The sequence below is a fragment of the Rhopalosiphum maidis genome, chromosome 3 (genome assembly GCF_003676215.2).
Source record: "Rhopalosiphum maidis isolate BTI-1 chromosome 3, ASM367621v3, whole genome shotgun sequence".
NCBI lineage: Eukaryota > Metazoa > Arthropoda > Insecta > Hemiptera > Aphididae > Rhopalosiphum > Rhopalosiphum maidis.
In genome coordinates this window covers 49453350-49467038 of record NC_040879.1, presented here as the reverse complement: position 1 = coordinate 49467038, position 13689 = coordinate 49453350, and the positions used below count along the sequence as shown (strand labels likewise).

The 13689-nt window shown below is 31.1% G+C and overlaps 1 protein-coding gene across 1 annotated transcript; it reads left to right on the top strand.

Annotated features, from left to right (window-relative positions):
• The first annotated feature begins 8437 nt into the window (after positions 1–8437).
• On the top strand, positions 8438–13148 carry LOC113558581 (zinc transporter ZIP1-like). The gene is made up of 3 exons (XM_026964076.1): positions 8438–8489; positions 8555–9790; positions 13003–13148. Exons 2-3 carry the CDS (start codon positions 8638–8640, stop codon positions 13113–13115), a joined length of 1266 nt encoding a protein of 421 aa, XP_026819877.1. The 5' UTR covers positions 8438–8489; positions 8555–8637; the 3' UTR covers positions 13116–13148.
• Positions 13149–13689: the final 541 nt, after the last annotated feature.

Below are 13689 nucleotides of genomic sequence, written 5' to 3'. Positions count from 1 at the left end.
CGCACAATTTTTAAAATTCTTGTATTCAAAAACTGCACTTATTATTTTGACCACAGAAAGGTCGATAGACATATAGTATTTTAAAATTCTATAGTTTATTAATTATTATTTAAATAAATAAAAAATAAAAATAATGTAATAATAATAATCTAAATAAAAAAGATGTATGTAGGTAGTATTCAAATTTAAAGTTTGGCTAAAATCATACTTTATATATTTTAAAATGTTAAAAATGTTAATTAATGTATTGACCTTTTGGGGGTCGAAATCAAGTGTGCAGTTTTCGAATGTAACCATTTTTATTATTATATTTATTTTGTTCATCCCTATTAGGCAGTGAAAGAGTAAAAATATCAAACTGAAAAGCTAAGTAATTCTTACCGTTGCGATATTGGTCCAAATTGGCACTAGATTTTGCGTCCATGTATTATATTTTTTCTTGATACTTAGTTAGGAATGTTTTTATTAAATAAAACAATTTCGACGTTTCTTTTCACTTCACTACGTATTTTTATAGACTGACGTTCTGATAATGTTTAGTAACGCTATGACGGATAACGAGTTATAAGTCCTACTACTTCTATAACAGCTGCCGTCGATTTTTATCGCGAAACATTAATTAGTATAATTAATTTATCGATTTAGTTAATTATTTTACGAATGATGTTCAATTTACTCATATAATTATTCTATCTAGTCAGCTTGTTGTAAATGCTATGCAATGTCGCAAGGATAATTTAAAGATAAAGAGTTTTTTGATGATGGTTAAATTCATTAAAATATTTAATATTAAATTTATGCTCAATTAATTTGTATAAGCAATAGATTATAAAAAGCATTATGTAAAGATAACGTAAAATATATTTATATATTTACTAACAAATTCCATATAAAAGGTGTTAAATGGCAAATATTTATACCTTTTAAAAGCACAAAGGGATTTATTGAAATTTTCGAGAGATAACGTAGCAGGTACTTTACTATTGTATTAATTTAGAATACTCATGCATATTGTGCTATATTATTAAATATTATTAAGTCGTACAAATGTAGTCGGCATGAATTGTTTTTTTATTTTTTTTTTGGTGCAGTGAAAATTCAAGAAAGTTATTATAATAACCTAACAGCCCAAGAGCCAACCAAACAGTTTCAAACAGAATCTAAAAAATTACTAATTAATGTTTAAAGCTTTAATACTGGAAATTGTATACCGTTTGAAAATATTGATATTTTATATTAGGTAAATCAATAGCAACAACTGACACAGCTAAATAAATTCAATAATGAATTATATTTTTTTTAAACACATAATGAATGAAACACCATCCCCGAGACAGTGGTACAATAAATTTACCCAGTTTAGAGATCAATAAATTTAAAACATTTGATAGTTGTCATTATTTGTATTAAAATGATAAAAAAAAGTGTTTTAGTTTTAAATCATTATATTTATATCATATGCAGTGCAAATATAATATTAAAAATAAATAACTAATTACTCACGGGGTGGTTTAATATTGTTCTATTTAGTTAAATCACTGGTTCCCAACCTGAGGAGGCGCAAGTAGTTATTACGAAACAGTCCAACGAAAAGTGTTGTCAGCATTAACATAAATTATAAATTTCATTATGTATTTTTTTATTTACTATTAATATTTTATACTAATTTATTACTATAATATTTCACCCACATTGATCGTTACATTTTATTATTTACAATTATTTATATTTTATAATTATTATCATCAATAAAAAAGTAGTCATTCCAAATATTGTATAGTTTATTTTTAAAGTACACTAAAAAGGTGATCGATTTTTTCAAATGTATAGGTGGGGGGGAAATTTACAAAGGAGGCGTAGAACAGAAGAGGCCGGGAACCACTGAGTTAAATTATTTAATGAACTGCTAAAATAAAACAAAGGATATTTAAGAAAATCTTTATATTTGTATTTAGTCTCAGTCTTACTATATCTACTTTGATAAACAAAAGTTATATGAAATAGGTATATAATTGGACATTTATATGTAAGCAATGGAATTCAAGTCAATTATAGGTACCTATATTTATATATTTATTTATAATGAGTCCTTTTGTGTAAAAATAAACCGGTGTTTCCACCGCCGAACAACCATAAAGTTTTTGTCGATATTTGAAATAAATATTATTACTACTTATTATGATATTGTAAAGAGAGGCAGAAACAATTGCCTCCACACCTCCACTACATTCGTCAAACCAAGTCGACTGGTCACATGACAAATACATACACACCCGCACTCGCGCGCGCGCACAGCGGACGTACGAGCACTTCGACAATCGGCGCCATTATTGCCTTTGTGAATATCAACACAACACGTTATTATTTTTTTTCACGATCTCGTCGCTCGTCACCGCCGCCGCCGCTTGATTGCGTACGAGCCTGTATGGCTATATTATATTATTTTATAAACGATTATATTAAATCGGATACCTATGTTATATAGGTAGTGTATGCGGTGACTTATTGACTATTGAGTATTACTGTTTCGCGTCTGTACGGACGACGTCGTCAATTGTGAAACAAAATGTACGTTTTTCGTATTGTATTTCATGCGACCGCGTGTTTTAATATCACTCGAAAAGTCATAATTTTATTGATGCACTCGTTGTGGAAACGCTGAAATCGTTTCCGGCATGGTATATTCAATGCTATATGTCTATATAATACAGTATTCACTCGTCCGCTGTAGCGCGACGCGAAAACCGTTCGCCGAAATTGTTTGACACAACAGCTTAATAGCCAGTCTTTCAATATATAGATACTATCGTTGAAGGGCAGCTCCAATGGCAGCCGACGTTTTCAGTATATTATGTTTGTAGAAAGACTGCTCTAATAGCCAACTAACATTATATTATTTTGTTATTATAAACAATAAATATACGTTCAAAGTACATACATATAAAATATTATAATGATATATTGAATGTGTAGTATCGATGTATGATAAACACATCTACTCAAAGTCATGGTTGAACCACCCAACAAGTAGATTTGGTATGGTAATATTTAATTTTTTCTGGTTTAAACTTAAAAATGTATACATGAAAATGTTTTTCCTTTACAAAATATAAATTATATAACATTGAAGTTGTCGAGTGATTTGAAATTATGGAATCACTTTTTGGGTACTAAATCAACTTGCATAATTTTTTTATTTTTACCAAATTTAATTTTCTATATAAATGCCTAAATTGTAAAAGAAAAAAAATATTTAGACCATTATATTGCTGACAATAGTAATACCGAATATCACTAAAAGAAATTGCTTACTACACTTTTGTAGAGAATTTGAAATGTCAAGAAAGATCGCAAGTCCCCTGGCACTTGAGGAATCGTATTATATGTACCGTCTATTCCAATGGTTTTCAACCGGTGTGCCGCGAAAAATCTATTAATAGTTTTATTAGTATGTATTTAAATGTATATATATAAAATATGCTTCACAAATTTATGGATTGGTGTGCCTCGAAAATTTTATAGCAGATAAAGTGTGCCGCATAGTTAAAAAGGTTGAAAACTACTGGTCTATTCCAATCATCTCTACTGTAGCCAACTGTTCACGATACCTTTCAATTGCATAAATATTTGCAAAAATAATTCCAACACTTACTTCATTTACAATCAATTCTTGATTGAAAAATGCAGTTGAAGGAATTTGAAATTTGGAAGCATAATTTATAGGACACGGATGTTGTAGTAGTAAAAAACTACTAAAATTGATTGCAGTATTGCACTAAAAAATACCGAAAATTGCACTTAAAATATTAAAAATTGCACTAAAAATTACAGCAATTTCGTTATAATTTATAGATGTTTTATTTTAATTCTGCCAAAAAAATATATTTTTTACATTTTATATTAATAAATATTAACTAATAATCTATACGTATTCTAAACATATTAAATATTTTAAATTTTAAACCTTATTGCATTGGACTATAAGTGTTTGTTTTAAATTTTCGAATTCGAACGCTCTTCGATTTGGAGCCAATAAGTTCTTATACCTCGAAAAACTTCGTTCTACGTCGGTCGATGTAAGTGGAGCGTATTAAAATAAGCTATATCGTTTATTGTTAAGTCTTCTGGTAAACCATCGAAACATTTTCCTTGACCAGTGAGTATATCATTTATTTTAATAATAGTTTCAAATCCGATATTCTTTTTAATAACTTACTTGAATTTTTCATGGACTGAAATTCCGATTTCACAAAATATATTTTCTAATTTTAAAATCGCGTCCGGCAAAAATCCGTAGTTCGAGTGAATAAATACTAAATCAGCTGAAGTTGAAATCTGGGTAAAAATATTTTGTGAAACTTTTATTGAAACAGCTTCGTCAGGATCAAGTTCTTGCACGACACTTTACCTCATTAAAATATTTACAATAGTATGAAGCAGCCTCAAGCCATGTGCCCCAGCGTGTGATAATAAGTTGTGGTGGTAATGGTGTACCTGGTACTTTATTTTTAAAAAGAATAGTTCGGCTTGGTGCTTTTAAAAATATTTGTTTAATTTTAGCAATGAGTTTATCTATTTCTGGAAATTTTCCTTGTATGTCTTCTGCAATTTGATGTATACCATGGGCTAAGCAGGTGACGTGGATCATTTTTGAATACAGTGCTTTAATTGTAGTCCCTGATTTTATTATATATGGAGCTGTGCATCACTAAGAAACAGAAGGACGTCGTCGTGACGAATGCCATCGGGCCAAAGAAGGAACATTGATTTATCGAATAATTTTGTTATTGTTGAATAATTTGCTTTATCGAGAATTTCTGTGTTTAATAAATACACTTTTCCGGGTTGGTCTATTTGAAGTGTTCCAATCACAACATTAGCCACATATCTTCCATTAACATCTGTGGTCTTATCAATTGAGACCCAAATTTTATTTCCCTTTATATTGTCTCTTATTTTATTTAAAGTGTCGGAGTACACCTCATCTACGTAATTTTTGCGTAACGTAGATTCACTCGGAATGTCTATTCGTATATGTTTCCAAAAATAAACGAAATTCTGAGTTATAATTTTATGCAACGGAATATTGGCGGATAACATGGCCTTACACAAGTCTTTAGAAAATTATGATTTTTTTGTAAATGTTATTAACTGAAGTTGTGATATAGACATTTTGGTGGTATTTTATCGATTAACCGCCCGCTGATGCTTTGCAGTTTCAATATGGTGGGTAACTGTATACCTCGGTTCAGCATTTACTTTTATTTCGCACAATTTACAGAAAAGTACAGATCATCACATGAAAACACATTCTCACCAAATTCTAATACGTATTTTTTTAAAACAATGGAATTAGTTGGCCTTATTTTTGGCATATTTACAGAATAATAACAGAACACGATAACTCAAAATTCACGGAGTGACTGAAGAACAGATTATAAAAGTCAAACAGTCACATTTCACAAAATTATTATTTTCATATTATCGAAATAAAGATAATAAAAATAATAAAGTAATAAATTATTACTATATACCTATACTGGAAATATTTAAGTATTATCTTATCTATAAGACTGCTGAGTTTCGAATATAGCTAAAATAGTTGTATAAAATGATTAAATTCAACAAAATTCCAAAAATTGCAAAAAATTGCACTTAAAACTTTTAGATTTAAATTCGTACTTACATGAAACGTATTTAAAACTTACTTAGCAATAAATTGGAAAGGTAGAAGAAAAGTTGCAAATGCAACAACATCCGTACCCTAATAATTTATATTCCGGGGGTCTTTCAACATTTCTGAAAGGTCGTACATGTTCTGAGGTAACTGTGGTCGCCTTGACTGTCATACTTTTTGCCCTTGATTGTGATTAGAGGAATGCATAGCGAATAGCAGCTTGGATGCCTACAAAATGTATAAAAAATTATCATTTAATTAGCACAGTTTATATATTTGTATTTCGCCACTACAATTAAGTTAACTAGCCTAATTATTTCGCTATTATATAAATCTCGAATTGATGGAGTTGTGATATTCCTATCAACAGCTTTCTCACCAAGAGCATTCCTCAGATATGGTACATTCGAATCAATGTCTTCCGGCTCATGAATGTGTGGGGTTACAATCACGATTTGGTTGTCCATCTCATTTTTACTGACGGATGCTGAATCATAACGTATAGGACGGACGGAATTTTTTTTATTCGTTTACCAACTAAACGTAATCTATTGACGAGTGACTTCTTATAAAAATATTTATAGCACAAATTATCCACATAAAATTTTGAGTTCAGTCGTATGCCGGGAATTTTCCTATATATTCTTGGGGCTTCTTCTTATTGTGCTGGTGCTTTTTTTCTTCCTGCTGTGACGGATTTTGAACTGCAGGCACTTGTCGAACGTAGATATGATCTCCACATAATATTGGTTTTCCAAAATTCTAAGTTTCTCTATATAGTGTACACAATAACATTTTTTATGAAATAAAACTATAAATAACAAATTAATATAATTTGTTTAATATCATTAAGGAATTATGCCTATAAAGAAATTATTATATAATTTGATGTAGTAAAAAAAATGTTCATAAATTAATAAAAATTATTTTTTTTTATATAGATTATTACGTTTATAGTCTAGAGATGTTGGGATGCGTCCAAAAAAACCTGAGCAGTTGATCGTGGAATTATTCCAAATAATTATTTGTTCTTATTTCATAGTTATCTCATAAGTATTAAAAAAAATATTCCATATGTTAGAAATGTTAGCATAAATATTTTATGAAAATTTAAAGTATTTACGGTAAGAAAATGAAAATGTCTCTGTCCCAAGGTGGCTACACTCTTTATTCTTGAAGGTAGAAAATCAAACGACTGTACCATTAGATTTGGTAAGAATTTAACAAAATATATGATTGGAAAAACTAATTATATCAAGACAATTGGTCCGTCTTGTGAACTTATGTGGTAGTTGCTGAAGTTACAGGTGCTGAAATTAATTGAAAATGTATTTAAATACTTTAATGAATGCATAGAAAAAATATATCAACGTCTACAGTAGTGATGTTAGCAGGTAATACATCCCTAAAAAAGTATCTAAAAGAAATGAAATATATAATTATTTATTACATTTAATACATTCACAGAACTTCTCAATTTCACTTTCGGGAGTAATCACCAAGATATCAATATCGTCAGTGTATGTGAATTTTCAGAAGAAGAAGTTATCTTAGGTTCTTGCCTTCTCGAATAATAGTGCTGTTGTAGGCTCTCTCCGATGAAAGGGTAAAATGCTTTTGTTGGCATCGACTGCATATTTATTAAACATTGTTATTTCAATAACAGAATAATTAAACGAAAAGCAGACGACACGGATTACTTGTTAATGTTCGTATCAACGTATATACAAAAGAAATTAATGTTACAATTATGAAAATACCCATAACCAAGTCTCGTAAAATCAACGCTTTTTGAATTCAAGGTTTTATAAATCGAAACACTTTTACTGCCGTTAAAAATGTATACAGGCAAAAAAACTAACACATCATTGTATAATCAATACATTCATCATTCCTCTCAAAATGTATGAAATTAACTTACCTATTAAGTTAAAAATTAACTAATTTTTCATAAATACGGCGGTTTACATACATTTTTCCGAAGCGTTAGTTCAACATTTTTAAATTAGTAAGACAATTAATACTTTTTAAAAGTTTTTGCTCATTTGAACGAAAATAATTTTTAATTATTATTCAAATAATAAATTTGGAACATTTCAAAATCAAAAACAAATTTCGAATATGTAGTTAACTAATTGTAAATTATATGTATTTAAAATCATGACTCATCAAAAGTTCAATTTTTATGTGTCGAAGTACTCCAAAACATATTCTGCTTTGGTAAAAGTTATTAAAAATGCATGTTATCATTAAAAAAATAAAAATAAAAAATATTAATACATATTATACAGTTTTCGGAGGTATTTGAATTTTCGTCTAGACGACGCTATACAATAATAATTTTATACGGATATATTGAAGATAAAATAGTATATAATGTACACGTTGATTCTGGAAAATAATTTATTGGGGAGAGACGGTTAACGAAATCCATTATCGTGGAAGGCTGGACGGTACGGCGGAATAAAAATCATGTAATGTTAAACTGGTTTGTGGACTTTTGGGATTAATTTATCGGTATTTCGTGTACCTACTCGAAAGGTATGTATGACGTAAACAAGTGGTTGGAGGTTTTTTTTTTATAAAATATTTGGCTGTCGGGAGTACTACTGCGTGTGGTATGTAGGGACTGTGGCGGCGGTGGCGTCGGCAGCGGGGTGGTGGTAGTGACTGGTCGTTTGCCCCTCCGACACAGGTATGAGACACGGCGCGCTGCACCGCAGGGAACGAGTTGGGCAACAGTAACCAGCTCAGCGTACTAGTAAACGGTCCTCTACAGTCGTGTACAACACACGCGTCGTACTCGTCGGTGGTAAATATTAAAAATATTAATTTTTAACGTGGTATTTTTTATCTATTCACCGTAATCTATTCCAGAGCGGACGGCGAGCATTTACAAACGCGATACAAACAAGGCATTTAATTATTATCACTGACGCGAACACCAAGGTCATAATCAAATGGCGGACGACGGGATTGGAGTGTTCTTCGAGCACATCGCGGTTGCCAAAACAATCGCCATGCTCGTCCTGGGCTTGGGATCGTTTGTGTTGGGCATGTTACCCATAAAACTGACTTCCAGGAAATGGTGGCGACCGAACGCGGAAGCACCGCCGCAACCCAGCGGCCATTCGCACCCCGGTCACTCGGCCACCGAATCGTCACCAATCGTGTCGCTGCTGTTGTGTTTCGGCGGTGGCGTGCTGCTGTTCACCACGTTTTTGCACCTGCAGCCCGAGGTCCGAGAGAGCGTCGTCCGACTGCAACGCGCGCGCAGGCTGCCCGACGGCCACGGCACCGAAAACCTGGGCGACCTGATATTCTGCGTCGGGTTCTTCTTGGTGTTCATCATCGACCAGATAGTGCACACCGTGCTGGACGGTTTGTACGGCGACGCCGGCCAGGAGATGCTGCACCGGTCGATGAGCCTGAGGCGGCGCGACAATCCGGCGGCCGCGAAACCGTCGGCCACGGTCGCCGTCGCGACGACAGCACGCCCGGACGAGGTGGGCGAGGACCAGTACCGGTCGCTGTCCTGGGAAATGACGCTGCCGACCAGACAGCAGGGAAACGCCGCGCAGCAGCGACAGCAACCGCGCCGCGAAGTGTGCAACACGGTCGATCGCCGTCCGTCGGGACCGCGGAAAGCGAACGGAACGGCCGGACAATCGTTTCGCGGCCTGTTCGCCGTACTAGCCCTGTCGTTTCACGAGGTGTTCGAAGGCCTGGCCATCGGGTTGGAGGAGCGCGTCGACCACATGTGGTACCTGTTCTTCGCCGTGGCCACGCACAAGCTCATCATTGCCTTCTGCATCGGCCTGGAACTGGCCTGGCTGGAGACCAAGAAGGCCGTGCTCGTCGCGTACGTGGCCACGTTCGCCGTTGTCACGCCGGTGGGCATCGCCATCGGCATGATGCTCGTACGCTACGGTAACGGAGGTGCCGTGGACGGCGCGCCCGGACTGGTGGCTGTCGTCCTGCAGGGGCTGGCGGCCGGCACCCTGCTGTACGTCGTGTTCTTCGAGGTGCTCGCTAGATACAAGCAGTCGGGATTCTCGCACCTGTCGTCCATAATACTCGGGTTCGCCGTTATGCTGATGCTGCAGATGATGAGTGAGTTCCCACGCCGTTTTGAGATACATTAAACACAAACTAAAATATTAACAATTTCGCCGGTTTCATCGTTACAATAGAAACAGCATTTAACGTGTATCTGTTGACATGTTTTATTGTTATAAGGATTCGTGCTTATTTCACCAATTATTCAATATATAATATTATAATACATTATAAATTAATAACAATAAGTAATAGATTCGTTATTTATGTGTTGTCCCGATCGTGATACCCCCTCCCCCCTACGGAACACAAGTTATTTAAAAGTATTAGTTTAATTTGAAGAAAAATATAAAAATATATAATTCATTTTTGCTTGATGAACAAGTAGAATATTGTAGGCGTTTTAAAATCCACGAATACGTATAGTCCTTTGCATTAAATAGTTGGTTCAATAATCAAATATTCCATCTATAAAAACAATATATAACTTACTGAAGTCAATGATTTTAAATTTGTGTAACATGAAACAATAATTATATTTTAATATTTAATGTTTGGTGTACTTTAATAATAGATTATTTATGAAGTATTGTAAAAGATTTTTTTCGATTTTGTATTTACGTCTTTTTTAGCGCTTTCCTTTGCATCAATTACTAACAACTTTCCGATTTATCGTATTGTGATTGTATTTATATTCCATGTTTAATAATTAATCAACGAAAATTGATATTATTAATTCTTTTCCTTGCATAGTTTTTCAATCCAACGTACTATAATTTTTACTTTATATGGTTTGCCATCAGATAAGATAAATATTTCAAAGTAAACCGTGAGTGTAATTGATAATCTATTTAGAAAAAAAAATTAATATTTTTTGTACCATGTTCTCCGAATATATTTAATAATTGGGGTTAAACTATCACTCTTTTAACATAGTTATTGTTTATTTTATTTAAAACCATTGTATATAGTATACACTTTGTGATTAAAAAAAAAAAAAACAGGTAAAGATTGGTTGTCAGTAAAAAATTGAGAATACACTGTGTTGTTAGTACTATCTGTTAATAGCATCAGCATGATTGTAATTCTCAGACAAACTGTCATTTATACATTATAATACCATTAACACTAATGTCTTTTAAATGTTTTTTAATGTCTAGACAATAATAAAATATGTAGAATGTGAATGATACAAAAACTATAAATATAAATATAGGTATTACTGGTGTAAGTATACAACATAAAACTTCAATATTTTGTAAATTGTTTTTAAATAGGTGCCTACCTAAATATTTTTGATCTTTAAATTATATTTCCATATTAGTTATTATATTTCTGAATGAAAAAATGCAAATCATAAATACATAATTTCGATTGAACGTCATAATTTAAGACCTTTTTTAACATTACTTCGGTATCTTTTCAATTGCTAATCTACCACCAACTTAGCAGAATCAGCTAAAACAAAACACCTAGCATTAAGTTAATTGTGTAATTCTATAACTTATATATTTTAATATTAATATATTCATAATAACTTGAGTACACCTCGTAACTTTTGTTATTATTTAATACAAACAGCTTGTAATTACGTAATTATTGGCTACTTTTCTTATATTATAAATTATTTTTTTGTTATATTTATTTAGTAGTATATAAAAGATCTTCATAAACTTATATGCTTAACCAACCTACTGTTCTTAAATAAATGGCCAACAGTGCCGGCGCAAGGTTTTGCGGGACCCAGGGGGCACATCATATTGGAAGGGGCCCAATATGTAAAATATTGAAAGTAAAAACCTACCGGCTACCAATTGGAAAAAATACAATTCCTATGTATCTTATATTTTATAATTTATATAATTATATTTGTTTAATTATATGATATGTTTAAAAATGATAAAACAATGACAATATAATATTAGGTATGTACCTAATATACCTACCTCTACAGTCTATAGTATAGACATTAAACTCTATACTCTATATATTAGTTTTATAAGTATCTTATACTTGAAAATAAATAAAGCATGCTTGTTTAACAATACACAATATGTCACAAAATACCAATTATGATTTTATAGTAAAAGATTATATTTGAGAAACTGAACTAGGAAGTTTTTGTATTTGACTAGTGTCTTACATCAAGCTTAACGTATTACATTTTTTTTTAGCAATTATAAGTATTTTATAGAGTATAATTTACTTATACTAATTTTTTTTTAATTCCCTATTATTTTATAAACTTTCTCAACATTATCAACATAAAAATAACAAGTAAACATTTAAGATTATAATTGATATAGTTAGTTTTAGTGTTGAAGTTCTAAATAATTTTCTTTCTGGCTTTTTTGGAAGCAAACTTATTTATAATTTCTTCATAGTTCTTTGTCAATACAAATTGTGGCCAGTCCAGTTGGGACATGGTACTCCGTAAATAAGTTTTTATTAATTTAAGCTTTGATAAAGATCTCTTTGTTTCAGTTGATGTGAGTAGGATAGTCAACATAATTCTCAAAGCTATACTTATATTAGGAAAAGCATTAGTTTTTTTTACTTCAAAAAGTACCTGAAGTAATGATATTTTCATCTACTAAATGGTAGAAAATCAGAAGTTCTTCGAAGAAATCACAACCATTTAAATCTTTTGTTTCATTATCAGTTAAATATATTTGTTGGTCTTGACAAAATTTTAAAATTTCTGTATCTGGAACAACCCGAAGCTTTCCAATATTATATAGAAATCCAAATATATTACTAAAATTTGTTATTTGATCAAATCGTTTAGTTATAGCACCATCAACTCATACCAAAAAGTAAGAAATTTTAAAATTTTCTTCTGGATTTTGTACAACACATTAGCTTTTTCTTATTCAAACATTCGTTTTCTCTTTTGTAGTTAAGTTTTTTAAAAAACAAGATCCACCTCTAAAATTTTTGAGGATTTGCTTCTATTTTGGCTTTTTCAAATCCATTATCTCTCTATACTCAATCAAAATAACTTGAAACGCTTTGAGTAACTTGGCAGATATTTCCAAATTAGTTAGTGGGATTTAAAGTGAATATAGAGGTATATCATATAACATAATAGCTAGGTACTTTTACCATTTTTTAGAATTATCCTGAATAAAGTACCTATCAGAAATATGATTTATCTGTACATAATGTCTTGCGCCAGCGCTGATGGCCAATATAATATAATGTATATATTTAAATTAGTTATTGTTTTTAATTATTTTATATAATTCTATCTTATAATTTTTCAGCCCATCACAGTCATAGTCACGTGCTAGATGACAACCACCATCAGTATTTGGATCACGATCATGAATCTCATGAGCATACATTTCATACACATGGACACAAACATGGTCATTAAAACTTTTAAATGATTCAAACTTAATATTTTACTAATCCCATAGATTATTTAATTTTTATATATTATTTTATTAATAAACTGTTTATTATTATTATTACTATAAATACTATACAATACAATTTTTAAATCTAATATACATTTATAATATAAACATAAACAATAAATTTTTTTTAATAATTAAAATAAGAATTTTTGTTTGTTTGTTTTTTTAACCATTTGTTTAAAAGTATTGATAAACATAGATTCATGTATTTATACGATATTGATAGAATTTTCTGATCCACAAAATATTTATCATTATTAAGCTTACAAACAGATATGTCCAACTAGGAAATTTTTTCAACTCATAATCGTCTTTAAAAATAGCATACATCAAATAATTTTTATTAAACTTACATTATTAACTTTTGATAATTTAATATTGTCACGGATAATATTATTTGATTAATATAATCAAATATTTGATAAACAAATCATGAGACATTTTGTTAGGATTATTAATTTTATTATTTCGATAAAATAATATTTTTTACTGATTAAATAGTCTGTTTCATTCCAACAAAATAGGTACTTC